The sequence below is a fragment of the Ostrea edulis genome, chromosome 3, assembly GCF_947568905.1.
Source record: "Ostrea edulis chromosome 3, xbOstEdul1.1, whole genome shotgun sequence".
NCBI lineage: Eukaryota > Metazoa > Mollusca > Bivalvia > Ostreida > Ostreidae > Ostrea > Ostrea edulis.
Genome location: NC_079166.1, coordinates 11,008,879 through 11,029,511, shown reverse-complemented (window position 1 = coordinate 11,029,511; position 20,633 = coordinate 11,008,879). Strand labels below are relative to the sequence as shown.

At 35.1% G+C, this 20,633-nt stretch overlaps 1 protein-coding gene across 1 annotated transcript in view; it reads left to right on the top strand.

Moving 5' to 3' along the window:
- Positions 1-12,451, top strand: part of LOC125677190 (uncharacterized) — a 32,268-nt gene extending 19,817 nt beyond the window's left edge. Inside the window, exons 10-15 of the mRNA XM_048915185.2 lie at positions 292-447; positions 3,188-3,265; positions 7,083-7,220; positions 8,006-8,023; positions 12,038-12,196; positions 12,335-12,451. Of these exons, the coding sequence (XP_048771142.1) occupies positions 292-447; positions 3,188-3,265; positions 7,083-7,220; positions 8,006-8,023; positions 12,038-12,196; positions 12,335-12,369 (584 nt within the window). The 3' untranslated portion in view covers positions 12,370-12,451. The remainder of the gene's footprint in view (positions 1-291; positions 448-3,187; positions 3,266-7,082; positions 7,221-8,005; positions 8,024-12,037; positions 12,197-12,334) is intronic.
- Positions 12,452-20,633: the final 8,182 nt, after the last annotated feature.

Genomic DNA, 20,633 nt, shown 5'->3' with positions numbered 1-20,633 from the left:
TGAAATCCGAAATAACTATGAAGTTTTAGATCTAAATATAGCCAAAAACAGCGTGCCAAACAAGTGGAGCCAAATTCGTCCAAGGATAAGAGCTATGCATGAGGGAGATAATCCTTAATTTTGAAATGAATTTCTTAATTTTATAACAGCAATTCAATATGCATCCGTATTTTCAAGCTAGTAACGAAGTACTTAGCTACTGGGCTGTATATGTGTGTATGTATATATATATATATATATATATATATATATATATATCTATAAAATTACAGTGTGTAGACTATTTCACAGGGCCACCTCCAACTACTACTACAATTACAACATCAGTCCAAAGTCAATCCACGCAACACAACGCCGCATCCCACAGTCATCCCACATCCCATGTCCACCCATCGCCGCATAGTCACCCAACGAAAGATAGCCGTCCAACGTCCACGTCTCCAAGTGGTAACCATTTAATCTCAATGTGCTTAACCTTAACCAAGTGGTAACCATTTAATCTCAATCTGCTTAACCTTAACCAAGTGGTAACCATTTAATCTCAATGTGCTTAACCTTAACCAAGTGGTAACCATTTAATCTCAATCTGCTTAACCTTAACATTGAGGATGCGTCAATCTGAATATAGAGACAAGTCTTAATCCGGGTCATAACAATTCAATCCAATATACTTTGTCATATTACACGTAACAAAAATACGATATATATTTGGATCTAACTAAGTGCAATTCGAAAAATGTGCATTGTAAGAAAACGCATTAACCTTCTTCAAAATAGCTTTAGACGGAAAGGTGATCTTGAATCCTCCTTAGTACTTAAATTTTGAAACTTTAAAATCTATTATAGGATGTACTTATGCGTTGAAATCTACATTATAAAGACATTCTTTGTTATGATTGTATTGGCGGGGGTTTGTTGTCTGTAGACCCTCTTGTTGTAGACCTTCTTGTTGTGTACTTAGCGTAGTAAATCTAGTTTAATCTTGTGGAAATGAATTGCAGTGTATACTGTCTCGGGATATTATAGATCACAAGATTTACATTTCTAATACCCCGCTATTTTTGTCTTTGATATTCCCACATTATGCAATGATAGTCCTTTTATTAAGAATGCGCTGCAGTTGTGAAAAAATGCGCGTATGAATCTCGACAAATATAATACGTCTAATTTAACGCACAGTAAAAATACGCTATCTTTGATCTATTATTTATACAGTAAGACACACTATCTTTGATCTGTGTATTAGTTATACAGTAAGACACACTATCTTTGATCTGTGTATTAGTTATAGAGTAAGACACGTTATCACTGATTTATCTGTTAATTATAGAAAAAGAACACGTTTTGAACTTCGTTTTGTCGATTAGGTTCATTAATGGAAAATTGCATATATATAAAGTCTATTCTTATAGATTAACAATTTTCGCCATTAAACTCCGAAACGCTTGCTCCAGAGTTACCGCTTGTTCCAGAGTTACCGCTTGTTCCAGAGTTACCGCTTGCTCCAGAGTTACCGCTGGTTCTTTTAATAGTGTTTTGTATGTGATAATAAGACCGTAATAGAATATTACTTGATTAGTAAATATCGTAAAATTAATCAAAAATCTACGTTAGTTTTCGATAAAGTGCCCTGCAATAGCAAAAATAACTGATCTAAGCCATTTTCTTCCTTTTAAAAAAAAATAACCGAAGATAATACGATATGAAGTTAATTCGTTGTTTATCGATGCTTGATTTTGATCGTGCAGAAGAAATAAGTTTTGATGATTGTTGAATAATTAGAACATGTCTTTTCCTTTATTCAAATCCGTGATTTTATTCTTGAATCAGCCTTATGGAAATTTTCAGAACGAAGCTAGGCAATGCCATATCAATCGCACATTGTGGGGTCTTTCGGGCAAGCCGAGAAGGTGCGATTGGTTTACAATATGTTCATAAAATTGTTTTATATATATATATATATATATATATATATATATATATACATACATACATACATACATATAATAATATATATATATATCTTTCAAGTAAGAACCCCCCTTACCTTACGCGACCAAAACGATCTGACAAACGGATGAATATAGAAGTCAATGATACGACTTCTTGTAATAATTCATTACCAGTTACTGGTATGTATAAACACATGGATAAACACACAAAAAAGTTCTTTTTATTTTGGTTGCACATGTTTTGTGATGACACAGGTCTGAAAAGTAAGTAGCAAATGGAAATTTGTCCAATATGTCAGATATCGAAAGGCCCTGGACTATTCTGGGAGGTGTGCGCTTTAAAACTTAAACATTTTACCGAAATTAGGTTGTACACTACCTGATAATGTCCAAGAAATCAAACCACTGTTTACAATATAGGAGTTTTTGTTTTCCATTCATAATAATATTTTAGTGCATTACGTTTTCGATTATTGCGTTTGAAGAGAAGAAACGAAGTGTATTCACAATTTTGCTCTTAAATTGTCGCACTGGAGAAAACTTCCATTATAAACACATTCGCAATATAGTGAGTTTCAAATATTAAAATTATGTACGATTGTTCATTTTGTCTTTGATCAACTATTAGGCATGACGGATTACGATTGTATTTGTAAAATGATTATTTTCATTTTCATTGCGGAGAGAGATCATTTATGTCACAGTACGTAAAGAACATTCAATTTGGAGCCGCAAGTGACGTCATAATAATCAACTTTTATTTACTGTGTACGATATCAATAAATAAAACATAAGTACTGCACGCAATAATTCAAATATATTTCCTAGATTAATTTGAATTAAAGATATCGTTCATTCAATTAATGTGCGCAACAATTCAAACACGCATTAAAAAGTCCCTCCTCTATGCAACATTATATAATTCTGATTTCCCGCGCTTGTGCGGGGTTTCATCTCGTATACTAGAATTTGAATGACGCTTAAATCAGTATGCGGTCATGAATCGTAAGTTATATTACAACATGGGAATTCAAAGGAAATCCGAATTGGGTAAACAGTCTCTGAATTTAATCTTTACAAGCCCATTGTCAAGTATCAAATCTTATATCGTCATATGACATATTTATTATTTTGATTAATGAAATGGCTTCAGAATAATATTTTGGATGAATCACTAAGAATGCTTCATCATCAATTTCATGATTCAAATGTTTTTGATTTAATTTTACTTGTAGTAACACAAACAACCGAATTTCCTTCCACTCAGACAATTCCAACTCAGACAGTTCCACCTCAGACGACTTTTGCACCAGGTAAGGATGATATGGATGAAAACTCCTATAAACAAAGCAAAATTAAGAGTAGGGCAAGAACGGACTCCTTGAAATCCAAGAACTGGGATCATGTGCCAAGGAGGAGTAAGCATCCAATGTTGACCGGTCACACCCGCTGCAAACTTTTTAATTTGATCGGATAAACGCAGTAATGAAAATACCACTATGCAAAGAATTGTCAGATTTTTTTAACTCGGATAACATTCTACCTAATGACAAATTGTATTTGCAACTAAGATCATTATAACGACCAGGACATTTTGGGGAAAAATTCCCGAGACTGTAATGAAACCCCTGTTACACCAACGTTTGCTTTGAGTGGCCTGCCTCGTTTCAAAAATTAAATATACGCAGGTTATGCTCATGTGCATTGACTCATTTAAGAGATATAAACAGCATACAAAGGTGACAATGGAATATTGTTACACAAATGTGCGAAGTTGATAATGGAAAATCTGACGTTATCCTGTTTGTAATAAGTTGAGCTGCTAGTTTGGTATTTTAGGGGTCCGTGTTTGCCCTTTAATTGTGTATTATTTACAGGATTTATGATCACTGATCGTTACGGGGCCGAAGATTCGAAGGTTGCCATTATTCCAACGAGTTAGCAAATGCATTATTTTGAGTAATTGTAATTAACACACACACACACACACACACACACACACACACACACACACACACACACAGAGAGAGAGAGAGAGAGAGAGAGAGAGAGAGAGAGAGAGAGACATACACACACACACGACAATAAAAATATTCGCATCTGGTGCATCAAAATTGGTACCGTATAAGTTTTACATTATGACCCCTGGATCGAGGCGTCTGCTGGTGGACTGTTACATGTAGTCCCCGAGGGTCTCTACAGCCCAGTAGCTAAGTACTTCGTTAGTAGTTTGAAAATACGGATGTATATTTAATTGCTGTGGTAAAAGTTAGAAATTCATTTCAAAATTAAAGAGGATCTCCCTTATGCATAGCTCTTATCCTTAGACGAATTTGACTCCATTTTTTTTTGTCACTCTGTTTTTCCCTAAATTAGCTCTGACAAGTTTATTGTTATTTCGGTTTTCAAACATTTCGGTTGAGCATCACTGAAGAGACATTATTTGTCGAAATGCGCATCTGGTGCATCAAAATTGGTACAGTATAAGTTTCACATTAACCTAGCTTGAAATTGTAAGAATATGCTTGTGTTCAAACCAATTGTGAAAATCGTCGTTTTTATCTTTTAAATGCATGTAGGTAGTTTTCAGGACAGTGTCTTCTTTTGAACCCCGTTTTCTATATCTGAGAAACAAATTGAAAAGAATGTTCCTTTTCAGAAGAATTGGATCTTAGCGCTATACGTTATAAACAATTAGAGGTTGCACTTTCGTTGAAATTGGACCAACATCACTATGATGAATTACATATCCCTTTATTAAGAAATATATTCTTGAATTGATGTAGTTATTTAGCAGATTATACTGTACCTCTTAAAAGCCTTGTAAACACTGAGAACTAGATTCAAGGATTTTGAACAAAACCTTTCACAGCGTTTTTGGCGGCCCTCACCAGATTTAGTGCCTCTCACATCAAGGTAATCTCCGCTGAGATTCTGCTAGGCAGAATATTTGGAGTGACGCCTTCATCAAATCTTGGAACATTCCTTCATAATTCATGTCAGGAAATTTACTTTCAGCCTTCGGACGGTTCTAGCAATTAATGTGCACCTAGGTGACACTGCTATTCGCTTCGAATAAGTTAGTTGACTATCAAACCAAATGTTTATCACTGTTAATGCTGCATTACTTACCGTGTAAGTATGTAAATTCCATAAAATAAACTATCATTAAGTTTTCCGTTAAAATGATGACTTTCATGATGTAATAATGTATCTCCCCAAATTGAAGAGTTTCTGTGTTTTTTTTTTTTTAAATTAGCGATATACAAGAAGGTGTGTGGTGATACAAGGTGTCTGTATCTTGAATAGATTAAACATACTATAGGAAATCTTCAATTTCATGAGAGAAATAATGTGGCACGGAAGTCATCCTTGAACGAAAAATTTCATTAATTGCTAGAACCGGCCGAAGCTGAAAGTAAATTTCCAGACATTAACTATGAAGGACTCCTTCGAGATTCGGTGAAGACGTCAGTCCAAATATTCAGCCGATCCGAATCTCGGCCGAGATTGAAATCAAGGGTCAATTTACGGCCTTACGTGGACTCAGCTTGAAGCTAGTGACGTCACTATGTATGAGTAAATGATTCTTGTCCGAGAAGGAAAAACTACAAATATAAACAATCAACAGCACGATGCACTACCCGGTATTGTGATTGATATTGACTTAGTAGCACGATACACTACCCGGTGTTGTAATTGATATTGACTTAGTGGCACGATACACTACCCGGTGTTGTGATTGATATTGACTTAGTAGCACAGTACACTACCCGATGTTGTGATTGATATTGACTTAGTAGCACAGTACATTACCCGGTGTTGTGATTGATATTGACTTAGTAGCACAGTACACTACCCGGTGTTGTGATTGATATTGACTTAGTAGCACAGTACACTACCCGATGTTGTGATTGATATTGACTTAGTAGCACAGTACACTACCCGGTGTTGTGATTGATATTGACTTAGTGGCACAGTACACTACCCGGTGTTGTGATGATATTGACTTAGTAGCACAGTACACTACCCGATGTTGTGATTGATATTGACTTAGTGGCACGATACACTACCTGATGTTGTGATTGATATTGACTTAGTAGCACAGTACACTACCCGGTGTTGAGATTGATATTGACTTAGTAGCAAAGTACACTACCCGGTGTTGTGATTGATATTGACTTAGTAGCACAGTACACTACCCGGTGTTGTGATTGATATTGACTTAGTAGCACAGTACACTACCCGGTGTTGTGATTGATATTGACTTAGTAGCACAGTACACTACCCGGTGTTGTGATTGATATTGACTTAGTAGCACAGTACACTACCCGGTGTTGTGATTGATATTGACTTAGTAGCACAGTACACTACCCGATGTTGTGATTGATATTGACTTAGTAGCACAGTACACTACCCGGTGTTGTGATTGATATTGACTTAGTAGCACAGTACACTACCCGATGTTGTGATTGATATTGACTTAGTAGCAGGATACACTACCCGGTGTTGAGATTGATATTGACTTAGTAGCAGGATACACTACCCGATGTTGTGATTGATATTGACTTAGTAGCACGATACACTACCCGGTATTGTGATTGATATTGACTTAGTAGCACAGTACACTACCCGGTGTTGTGATGATATTGACTTAGTAGCACAGTACACTACCCGGTGTTGTGATTGATATTGACTTAGTGGCACAGTACACTACCCGGTGTTGTGATGATATTGACTTAGTAGCACAGTACACTACCCGGTGTTGTGATTGATATTGACTTAGTAGCACAGTACACTACCCGGTGTTGTGATTGATATTGACTTAGTAGCACAGTACACTACCCGATGTTGTGATTGATATTGACTTAGTAGCACAGTACACTACCCGATGTTGTGATGATATTGACTTAGTAGCACAGTACACTACCCGGTGTTGTGATTGATATTGACTTAGTAGCACAGTACACTACCCGGTGTTGTGATTGATATTGACTTAGTAGCACAGTACACTACCCGGTGTTGTGATTGATATTGACTTAGTAGCACAGTACACTACCCGGTGTTGTGATGGTATTGACCTGGTGAGAGAGATGTTATGTGGAATTAACAGACTTCTATCAAATTCAGATCCAGCTTGTAAAGACGTTGTTAACAACTGTGCAGTCGTCTCACAAAACATTCTGTGTAACACGAATGAAAACGCTTCTCTTGACTATGCCATCAAATACTGTCCAAGCACCTGTCGTCTTTGCAAAGAATACGAAGGTATGATTTCTTGTCACAAAATGTATCCATGAATGTAGTTGTGAAGCTATTTAGTTCATCTTTGAATTAATGAGCTATAATTTGCAATATGACCACTACGTATGTGCCATCTGTACTTTTAATTCGCATCAAATAGAATGAATAAGCGACTAGATCAAACCATAAAATACTGTAGATTCCTTCTTTTACGTAAATACTCAATGCAAGGTGAAGATAACGAACAGCGAAATGACGCCAATCAGAAGAAGTTGAATTCACGAAATGAACTGTTGATCAAGAATTTTGCCTGACATAAATCAGTAATATAGAAATTTTATTTCGCGAGTGGTACTTGTCAGTGATAAATGGCTTGCGTATATTTAGGAATTTACAATATTTGAGAATATTGGGTATGCCTGTTGGAAGTTGCACACTACGTTTAAAAGAATAAGGAATATAGATTATTTCAGAGACTGGAATTAGATTGTTGCGAGTTTAAACTTTTTTTAAGGAAGTAAGATTAAATTATCTTATTAGGACAAAGAAAACAAGATTTTTTCTCTCCACTCACATGAGAATTGTGGATACAGTGTTGTATTTCAGCATTTTATTGAGTGCTCCTAACATTAGATCTTCACCTTGCATAAGCACTGCGTCAATGAATATCATCTCATTCAAGTTGTAATGCGACATCAAACATTTAATGCATCGCCCTTATGTTTATTCCGTCGTATTTTTCAAAATTTAGTACAAAAGAATCAAATAAAAGAAAAACGTCCACTATTTGCTTTAAAAATATTTTTCAGCATGGAAGAATTCACAAGGTGAGTATATTTGTTTCTAATTTAATTACTCAGTTACTATAAATAGAGAGTGATGTTTTTGTTGATTTTGAATTCTTATTTAATAACCTTTAAGCTGTAATGAGATTTCACCTCATCTTAAATTCTCCCTATTCCATCCAATGTCCATATATTGTACAATCATTTAGATTCGCGGGGACAAATTTCCGTGGCTTGCTAATATTTTACAATTTCGTTGGAATGCAATTTCGTGGACATGCTTTCCGCACATTAGAACATCATATAAATATTGTATTTCGTTGTGATTTGGAATTCGTGGTGTAGGGGTATCTCCGAAATCCACGAAGATTGAGTTCTCCACTTAATTTAATGACTCGACAGTAGTATTCATATCGTCAGTATTAGCTTCAATTTAAATTCACCATACCACTAAAAGTTGCGTTGAAAATTCCATCATGGATTAAAATTGGCATGCCATTCAACATACACGTTTTTAACTAACAACTCTGTTTTGGAGAAATTTGTTTTTATGGTCCTTATTCACACAGGTAAACAACCTATAAAGTACAGTATATGTATAAATTTACACATAATTGTTATCACTGTAAACAACCTATAAAGTACAGTATTGTATAAATTTACACAATAGTTATCACTGTAAACAACCTATAACTTACAGTATATGTATAAATCTACACACAATAGTTATCACTGTAAACAACCTATAACTTACAGTATATGTATAAATTTACACACAATAATTATCACTGTAAACAACCTATAACTTACAGTATATGTATAAATTTACACACAATAGTTATCACTGTAAACAACCTATAAAGTACAATAATTTAATTCTTATTGTATCCTTGTCTCTGATTGGTCAAATTCCAATTGAGGAACACAGGTTATTTTTGTATAACCTGGTTTGGTCAGCTGTTTTGGTATGGGGACACACCCCCTTGACAACCAGATGTCGGAACTATTTTTTCTCTCTCTCTAAACTTCTATGGAATAGAAAGTCAACGTGCACAATAAGATACTTCGGTTTGATACACATGTTGTTTTCTCGTTGTCAACATCAGCATCGAGGCCTACTTGTACGCAAATAACTTTTGTTAAACATCTTTCTCTGTATGTATGGTCGAATAATACTATTGATAGATTAAAACAAATATATTATATTCGGATTAATGATTTTCCAAGTAAGCATTACCCTGTTCATTTTGAAATACATTTTTCACTGGGGAAAAGAAATTGTTTCATTCCTTGATCTGTCTTTCAACAAAGCAAGCAAAAATTCATACGTCACATTTTATCACATGACGTCAGACACATTGACATGTGGATGCTATTTGTTACTTGCTTACATATTTTCTTGTGTCGGATTTACTATTAGCGATAACATTGCATACGAGGGTAAATTTTCATTTAGTAGAAGTTTTCACAGAGTTGAAAGCCGTAAATTATTGCATTTTCTGATATTTGAATATTTATTTTGGGTAGGCCTAAACAATGCAATTTCCCGTATTTTCTCAATCTGTCGGAGATGAGCGACTTCAAAGTCGATCTCTATCTCTAAAGGGCAGCGAAATACTCATTACATGGATAGTCTACACATATTTTCTATCATGATATAAACTTCACTTTCGATACAATATTTTGATAAATGGCTAGGCTCCGTAGAACTAAGATTAAAGATGGCGACCTTTGGCTTCGCAGCTAGATCTAGACGCTTCGTGTCGCTGTTGTTAAGTAAATCATTGCGCGGCTTCGTTGACTTGTATTTTTCCGAGTGTATGTACATTTTGATAAACGAAGGTTAGCATCTTTGTCTCGTGCATTAAATTATAAGGAATGACTTTAATTCTGGGGCAAGTTATATGAGTATAACCTGGTTTGGGTCAGTTTACGCTTTTTATAATCTGCTTCTCGGATTATAAAGCGTAAACTGACCCAAACCAGGTTATACTCGTATAACTTGCCCCGGAATTAAAGTCATTCTTTAAGTATATGTATAAATTTACACACAATAGTTATCACTGTAAACAACCTATAACTTACAGTATATGTATAAATTTACACACAATAGTTATCACTGTAAACAACCTATAACTTACAGTATATGTATAAATTTACACACAATAGTTATCACTGTAAACAACCTATAACTTACAGTATATGTATAAATTTACACACAATAGTTATCACTGTAAACAACCTATAACTTACAATATATGTATAAATTTACACACAATAGTTATCACTGTAAACAACCTATAACTTACAGTATATGTATAAATTTACACACAATAGTTATCACTGTAAACAACCTATAACTTACAGTATATGTATAAATTTACACACAATAGTTATCACTGTAAACAACCTATAACTTACAATATATGTATAAATTTACACACAATAGTTATCACTGTAAACAACCTATAACTTACAATATATGTATAAATTCACACGGTAGTTATCAATGAAAATTGATGGTTGAAGGTCTCCTATTACATGTACGGTCCATAAAACGAATAATGTGTAAGTTACAGTATGATTCATACAACCAATAAAGTGTAAATTACAAGAATATAAAATTACGGTCCATAAAACTAATAAAGTGTAAGTTACAAGTAAATAAAATTACGGTTCATAAAACCAATAAAGTGTAAGTTACAAGTAAATAAAATTACGGTCCCTAAAACTCATAAACTGTAAGTTACAAATAAAAAAAAAATACGGTCCATAAAACTAGTAAAGTGTAAATTACAATTAAATAAAATTACAGTCCATAAAACTAATAAAGTGTAAGTTACAAGTAAATGCAAAGCATACCCTCCACTCTTTTATTCTTTTGATGCAAGGTGAAGATAACGAACAGTGATCAATCTCATAACTCCTACTAACAATACAAAATAGATAGTTGGGCAAACACGGACCCCTGGACACACCAGAGGTGGGATCAGGTGCCTAAGAGGAGTAAGCATCCAAATATCAGATAAGAGTGAAGAGTTATTATGATAACAATATGAGACAGATAATATCCCTTTTGTTCTGTAATATGTACACTACATATTGTTACCCCATTAAGTATTTTTTAAATCCATATTACATGTAATTTTGAAATGCTAAAAATATTGAAAGTTTTAGTTCATAATCCCACCTCTGGTATGTCCTGAGGTCCGTGTTTGCCCAACTCTCTATTTTGTATTCCTTATAGGAGTTATGAGATTGATCACTGTTCGTTATCTTCACCTTTCATTATCTCTGTGAATTTACTCATCAAATATATTCATGTAATTGCATTTCAAGCAAGGTACAGATGACTTATGTAATCTCCTGAATAATGTTAATGAATGACCACTAGAAAACCACTGAATGGCAGATTGCTTTACCATTCCATAACCTTTCAATGAACTGTAAGGTATGAATTCCTCACGAAGAGAAAACTGGAACACCATATTTGTTGTGTGACTAATCACCTTAATAACCATAAAGTAATAATATTAGCATAAAGAAAGTCACGCGACTCTCAAAGTGGCATCTGCCCCCAACGTTTAATGATTGGTGGAGTATAAAAGAAAAATTGAAAATAACAAACAGTAATCAATCTCATCAATATCACAAATATAAACAATTGAGAGTAAGACATATTCAAATATCAATCTCCAGGTTCTAATTAGTCACCATTTTACTGATAACAAACTTAGAGGCAATCGGTCAATTGACCAAGAACGGCATAACAATCAGTATGGGACACGTCAGATAGATGTAATATTTGACTCAATGATAGGCTGTATTGGCAAACTAGATCGTTTTAAACCTGATATCGTACTGTATGGAGGGTGAATTTCGCCCTCATTTTATTTTTGCCCAGTTGTTAAAAGTGGGCGAACTTAAAACTGGGTGAATACAATTTCATTTCATTCTTCAAAAGCAGCAGATAGTGACATTGGAGATATTCAAAATCATATGCGAAAATAAAATGCAAAAATTTCCCTGCATACAGTATTTACAAACCGTCTTTAGTGTCCACTACACCCGTCACTACACCTTTCCCGTGCGTTGATGTACTGCCAAGCTGTTCTGTCTATGGGCCTGTGTTTTGTCTGGACTCCACCCCATCAACCCGCACCTACGTCATACAATATTGTGCACTGACTTGTAATCTTTGCAAGGAGTATTTTCGTATGTATATTATTATATAATCTTTTCAATGAAACACAATTATAAGATTAAGAATTAATTTTTTGTAGAAAAGTTACTGATCGCTTGATTGAGTTGGCACTTCATTTGTATTCATACGCTTTGTAAATTTTGTTACAGAGTACAAACAGCAGCATGCTTCAGTGACTGGGTGAAGTGTCACACTATCCTGGATAAGGAAATTCTTTGATCATGTAGTCTAATCATATTTGTTAGAAATAAACAGATACTAACATAGTTCATATTTAACGTTTATCAATCAGTCTCACTATGCTCTGAAAATTAGGAATGTCAGCCCAACGGATTGATCGAGCGAATATTGCAATGTAAAGATCATGTTACGCAGCTCGCATCTCTTTTTATTTTTCAAAATAAACATCGTAAAACTAAACACATTTCTTATGACGAACAACCACCTTGTCATACACATTCGCTCCATAATTAGGTTTACTGTAAGTATTATATGTGCTGTTGCAACACCGATATCGTTCTGTAATGCTAAATTCCTTCCAGTTTGACTTACGTCATCTCGAATTGACCGAACAACGGGGGACGTTGGGTTTTTCGTGATTATTGTACACTGAGTGGCCAAAATATTGCAATAAACATGGCTAATGTCACCATAATGTAAATATCAGCTGCCTGCATGAAAGTAACAAAGTTTAAATGAAATAAACATTATTTATTTACTGTTTTCCTCTAGTCATCTCTGGATGATAATTTGGCGCATATACGTACATAAGCTACGGATGTATGTTTTCAGAGAGAGACAATTTCATTTTTTTGTCACTGCAGCCACCAGGTCATCCCGGTTTTTAATGTTACATATGTATCAGTCTCATGCGACAGTTTGATTTTGATACAACGCTTGATATTTGCAATGAAATTAAGGTCTGGGGACGTACAAGCCAGTTGAATTTGTTGTCATCAAGGGTGAAGTCAGTTTTTTGATCTCTCTAATAATTGATTAAAATAATGTTGGAATAAAACTAAACTGATAAACGACCAGAGAACAATGATGGCAAACACATACAACCCCCTGAAGGGGGTCATATAAGCCTTTAAAAGTCAATTGAGTTCACCTAACAGTTCATGATTTTGCATGATATAGGGTCATAATGGAGGTTAATAACAACTTGATATTTGAAGGTTCCTCTAAAATATCATGCAGGTAAGAAAGGGGACCCAAAGGTCTATCATTTCCACTCTGAGTTTGGGGTTGTAAGGGTACCACCTGAGGCCTCCCAAGGGCGGGGCCAATTTTCAGATCTCTCTAATGATTGACGGAAGGGTGTTGAAATAAAACAAAATTGATGAACGACTAGAGAACAATGATATCAAACACTTACACCTCTTTAACGGGGTCAACCATTAGAACAAATTGAGTTGCGACAAATCAGGAAGTTACAACATGGTGATCCTTTGCTGAAATTTTCGATAGAAGCAGTTAGGAGAAGAAGTTTGCCTCATAGAAATAGAGTTCCTAATTCAAAGCTCCACACAACGATGGCGAGACATTTTGAATTTTTGAAACTAATTAGAGGTGTTTTATACAGAAAAGTCAATCTTCAGGAAAACAATATCGGTCAATTAGTACTTCCCAGACAGCTTATACAGTCAGCACTGTTAGGACTTCATAACAACATATGTCATCCAGGGAAAGATCGAACAATTGGATTATTGCGAGAAAGATTCTTTTGGCCTGGAATGAGTTTTGATACAGAGAATTGGGATAAAAATTGTGACAGATGTTTACGACGAAAGTCTACCTGCCAGAAAACTCGATTGATGAGTATACCATAGGCATACCCGCTGATGTTTGGTTAGACTATTTATCCCTAGAGCCACGTAAATGAAGGATCTGCAACATCTTAGTCATTACAGATCATGACACTAGATATACATTAGCCATTTCAACTGCAAAAACAACAGTAGAAGCTTTGTATAACAACTTTATAGTCCATTATGGCATACAGGCATAGCGATCAGGGAGCTCAGTTTGAAAATTATCTCATAAAGGAGCTGTATGAGATAACAAAGATGGATTGATTGATTGAATGTTGTTTTACGTTATGGAGACGTTACCACTGCTGGTGAAGGGCTGCAACATTTCGGCCTATGCTCGGCGCTTATGGCCATTGAGCAGGGAGGGATCTGTATCGTGTCACACCTGCTGTGACACGGGACCTCCGTTTTTTTCTGTCTCATTTAGTCGCCTCTTACGACAAGCAAGGGGGTACTGAGGATCTATTCTAACCCGGATCCCCACGGGACACAAAGATGGAGAAATAAAGGACGACACCTTACCATCCAATATCAAACGGAATGACAGAGATATTTAATAGAACATTATTAGGCATGTTAGGAACGTTGGAAACGCATGAGAAGCAGGATTGGAAGAAATACATACCATCGTTAGTTCATGCATACAACTAAACATTAGAGTACGGAATACTCGCCTTTCGAATTGATGTTTGGGAGGAAACCTAGACTACCTGTAGACTGGCATTTGGATTAGAGAACAACAGTGAAGGAAAGATAAATGACTATCATGACTACATTGCAGACTTGAAAAACAGGATAGAGTAAACATTTAATATTGTAAATAAAGCAGCAGAAAAATTCATAATCAAACAAACAACCCAGTTTGACAAGAAAGCACAGACGAATACATTAAGTGGCGGAGATCATATTTTAATTAGAAGTTTAGCTTTTGAAGGAAAACAGAAGATAGCAGACAAGTTTGAAGAAAAGGTTTATATAATCAAATCTCAACCTAATTTAGATATTCCTGTTTTTGTTATTTCAGATGACCACGGGAATGAGAAGACAATCCACAATTGTTAAGCACAATGATTTGGCACCAGAGCCAGTGCAGCCAGAAGAAACTTCAGAGGAAGAACAGGTACCGGTGCAGAGAAACAATCAAGCAGCAGATAATGAAGAAGTTGAGTTGCGCAGATCATCAAGGGTTAAGGAGAAACCCAAGTGGCATGAATCATATGTTATGAGTCAGAGAGAAGTTGGTGATTTGGGTGAAATGACACAATTGCTGGCAAACTTGATCTGTTCCAAAATTTTGAAAACTACATCCCCTACCCTGGTTGAAAAGGTTAACTCTATTGTTAAATGATGGGACATCATTTCATAAATAGGGGATGAGCAAAGTAGAAATGTCCGTCACATAGTTTTACAATTTTGATTTTAACTTTACTCATATATAATTATACAAAAAGAGTGCATTAATACAATTATTACAAATATCTTTAATTAGAAAGTTATTAAAATTGTCTGTGTTGAATTAGTCTATATTTTCCTTAATTAACTATTTTCCCGCCAAAATCATGGTTAGGGATTGGTTAATATATGACTTGGACGGTGGACAGGTTTTACTAGTTTTCTTGGGGAGTAGACACTTTGTCCCGCGCTACTTGATAGGAAGGCAGCAGTAATCTATTCCAATAGGAGTTTGGTGGACTTTTATATATTCAGAATTTGAGTATGTTTGACTTTCATTTATATTGTGCGGTATTTATTTGGAGATTCATTTAGTATTTCTATTCAGGTTGCTTATAGCTAACAATTTGCATGTTCAATTTAAGGTGGGTCGATCCTCATGTGACTGATCAATATTAATGGTTAAAAGTGGAGAAACTGTATTAATTTCCTCTCAATATAGTTTAATCTAACCTATAACCAAAGAAAATGTGTATGTTGCCACCCTTTTAAAGATGTCAGACATACAAAAACAGAAGCATAAATGAACATAAAAAACCGCACATTTTCGTTAAACAGAATGATGAAAATTAATAAAAACTTGTTGAAATGACAAATTTTAAATGTCAACAGTTTAAGAAATATGATATATATATAATTCATAGATATATAAAAATTAATTGTAGATATTAGTGAAATCATTGTGTCATAGACATGCAGTAGAGGAAATTCTAGCATAGGAGTTATTGCCCTTGACAACATTTTAAAAATTATAAATAATTGATTATCTATGGAAAATATAAACTTTTTCAGTATAAAAAGTTTACCAGATTTTTTATTTTATTCAGTGAATAAAATTCCTCTGAAAGATATATTTCAATCATGCGCAAAAACCTATGACATCACATGAGGATCGATCGACCTTAAATTAGAACAGTATACACACATGTAAAATATATAAAACTTCAAAATGGCCTAAAGCCCATAATTTTGGTAAGTTGAATACTTTTATTATAATTAGTGTAAATATAAAATGTAAAGGATTTTAACTTCATAGCTTAATTCTAATAGTTAGAAAGGTTCGGCAGAGATCACTTCACGAATTAAATTTATGAGTATTTCGTATTTTTTTATACTGAGAAAATACGTATAGCATGTATAGATACATGTTATGATGTGCATGTATGCTAAATTCACCTTTCAGCTCGCCATTGTTTCAGTTGTATTGTTACGATCTTGATATTTATTTAATTTTACATGTTACTATCGACATGGTTTGTCATCCCGAGTTTCCTCCATTGGTTGGGAACGTAGAGATAACAAAGTCTTTCATATCAAAGATTGACACATTAAAAGGCACTTTCCATTAACGTATTATTAAGGAATGACTTTAATTCTAGGGCAAGTTATACGAGTATAACCTGGTTTGGGTCAGGTTACGCTTTATAATCCGCGAAGCGGATTATAAAAAAGCGTAAACTGACCCAAACCAGGTTATACTCGTATAACTTGCCCCAGAATTAAAGTCATTCCTTATAATTTAATGCAAGAGACAAAGATGCTAACCTTCGTTTATCAAAATGTACATAAACCCGAAAAAATACAAGTCAACTGAGCCACGCAATGATTCACTTAGCAACAACGATACGAAACGTCTAGCTGTGAAGATCGCCATCTTTAATCTTAGTTCTACGGAGTCTAGCCATTTATCAAAATATTGTATCGAAAGTAAAGTTTGTCATGATAGAACATATGTGTAGACTATCCATGCAATGCGTATTTCGCTGCCCCTTAGAGATAGAGATCGACTTTGAAGTTGCTCATCTCCGACAGGCTGAGAAAATACGGGAAACTGCATTGTTTAGGCCTACCCAAAATAAATATTCAAATATCAGAAAATGCAATAAATTGCGGCTTTCAACTCTGTGAAAACTTATACTAGATGAAAAGTTACCCTTGTATGCAATGTTGTCGCTAATAGTAAGTTCGACACAAGAAAATATGTAAGCAAATGACAAATCACGATCCAGTGTGCATGTCAATGTGTCTGACGTCATGTAATAAAATGTGACGTATGAATTTCTGTTTGCTTTGTTGAAAGACGGATCAAGCAATGAAACAACTCACCCCTCCCCCTTTTCCCCAGTGAGAAATATATTTCAAAATGAACAGGGTAATGTTTACTTGGCAAATCATTAATTCGAATATAATATCTTTGTTTTAATCTATTATTCGACCATACATACAGAGAAAGATATTTTACAACAGTGATTTGTGTACAAGTAGATGCTACTATCTTATTGTGCACGTTGACTTTCTATTCCACAGAAAGCTGAAAACAGTGCTGCGATGTAAATTTAGAGAGAGAGAAAAAAATAGTTCCGACATCTGGTTGTCAAGGGTGTGTGTCCCCATACCAAATCAGCTGATCAAACCAGGTTATACAAAAATAACCTGCGTTCCTCAATTGGAATTTGACCAATCAGAGACAAGGATACAGTAAGAATTAAATGATTTAAAAATAACCTACTAATTATGTTATTCCGACATTATGAAGCGTCGTATGATCCTCCAACTGACATAATCCCAATTCCCGCGGATCTCGCATTGTTTTGACTATAACGAGATCGCTTAGCACAATAAACTTCCGGTGCAGATCTAATTGCGGGAAAGGGGAGCGGATCGTACGTCATTTCTCTAGTAACGAAATACGATATAAACAGCGGTCGGCTGTTCATCAGCAGCTTTTCGCTCAAGGCCTCAACTGACGAGGACAGAGAAAAAAAAAAAGGAAATCCAAAGCAGATGGGTAATTAATTAATTTATCCCAATTAATATTTTAGTATTGGGAACTGATGCCTGTTAGTCAAATTTATTTATTAGTTTAACTACAGAAAATATATCAGGGTATTCCCACATTTGGGAAGAATTTTATATGGGATACTAAAATCCCATTCTTATTGATTTATGGGAATTATCTACTTTTATAATTTATTACCGCTTAGTAATCCATCCTTGACAATTTATTAAATAAAAGTTCATATAAAAATTTATTAAGTATTGTTATTTGTATTTCTATCTGATATACAGACTTGGGAGACCCACAAGTTACGATCACTGAATTCACCATAAAAAGTGTGAAACGTAACAGTATTATGATGTGAAAATGTAGACTGTGGCGTCACACACATGTGCTCTGTAGAACAATTTGTGTTAATCTTCAGTAGGCCTAATGCAACGCACGTCATTCTGTAGGGGATCATATGACTAGGATGAAATTGAGATCATTTATGCAAGTTCGTCATCATTATTTGTTTTATAATAAAATGAAGCAATAGTATCGTAAATTGTCTTAGATATATTCATTTGAAAAATGAATGGCCTTTTGTTGTTATTCATAATTACACAAAAGAAATGAGATGCCCTGTTATGGTAAGACATTGAATACGGTATTTCTTTCGCCGCGACAGACCGAAGTCGTTAAAACAGTTAGTGACACTTCCATCGCCAAACGCTTGTCATAAGGTGTGAATGTTACGGGTCCTCAGAGATAACCTTAAAAACGGATGTCCCGTGTCACAGTAGGCGTGACCCCCCCCCTCCACACACACACTGCTCAATGGCCGTATAAGTGCCAAGCATATGCCTAAATTTGAAGCCCTTCACCGGTCGTGGTGACATCTCCATATGAGCGAAAAATTCTCGAGAGAGACGTTAAATATGATACAATAAAATCATTTTTTTATCGATACATGCCAAAGCATTGAATAAGCTCTCTTTCATGATATGGATCATAACATTGAATTGAATTTTATCCATCATCTTATTTACCTATATTACATATGTAGTTAGGTTAACTGAGATATGTAGTAGTGGGGTATACATATACAGATATTTCATTTAGTTAACTCAACTGAGAAGTGAATGGAGGTGGGAACAATATTCAGTTCTATAAGACATTCATATATTTTTGATGATACTTTTAACAAATTGTCAATTTTATGAATGAAAGGTGAAGATAACGAACAGTAATCAATCTCATAACTCCTATAAGCAATACAAAATAGATAGTAGGGCATATGATGTTTATATATCTCAATTGATTCGATATGCAAGAGCTTGTTCTGCGTATAGTCAGTTTTTAAATCGAGGCAAGCTACTGACAAACAAGTTGATGCTACAGAGGTTTCAACAATCTCAATTGAAGTCAGCATTTCGCAAATTCTATTGTTGTTATAACGATCTAGTTCGTCAATACAACCTATCATTGAGTCAAATGCTGTCTGACGTGTTTCATACCGTTGTTATGCCGTTCTTGGCACACTGATTTTGACTACGGATAACTCCCTTTGCCTGATCAGGATATAGGGCTCACGGCAGGTGTGATCGGTCGACAGGGAATGCTTACTCCTCCTAGGCACCTGATCCCACCTCTGGTGTGAATATAATCTATTTTCATAGCTTTTTTCTGCTAAATAAGAGTTCCAGTGTAATATCAGTGTTCAAAGAGCGATAACCCTAAAATGAAATCAACACAACAAAGACAACGACATGGTGTCGTAATCAGACCGCTTGTCTAGCAAGCCATTCGCTGAAATTTAAAATGTGAAAAATGCTTATAAGTGAACAAAAAATATGACTGATCCCCAGATTCAATTGAGAATCGTACCAACGAATGGCGAACTTTCATTCAAAATGTACAACAGAAGTAAATTTTTGTCAGTGTAAAATGTCTTACAAAGTAGCCCGACGTAGCAAGACTTACATCCTTGACAACGAAATACCGTATAAAGGATGTCATTACACGCTGCTGACCCTTGACAACGAAATACCGTATAAAGGATGTCATTACACGCTGCTTACCCTTGACAACGAAATTCCGTATAAAGGATATCATTACACGCTGCTGACCCTTGACAACGAAATACCGTATAAAGGATGTCATTACACGCTGCTGACCCTTGACAACGAAATACCGTATAAAGGATGTCATTACACGCTGCTGACCCTTGACAACGAAATACCGTATAAAGGATATCATTACACGCTGCTGACCCTTGACAACGAAATTCCGTATAAAGGATATCATTACACGCTGCTGACCCTTGACAACGAAATACCGTATAAAGGATATCATTACACGCTGCTGACCCTTGACAACGAAATACCGTATAAAGGATGTCATTACACGCTGCTGACCCTT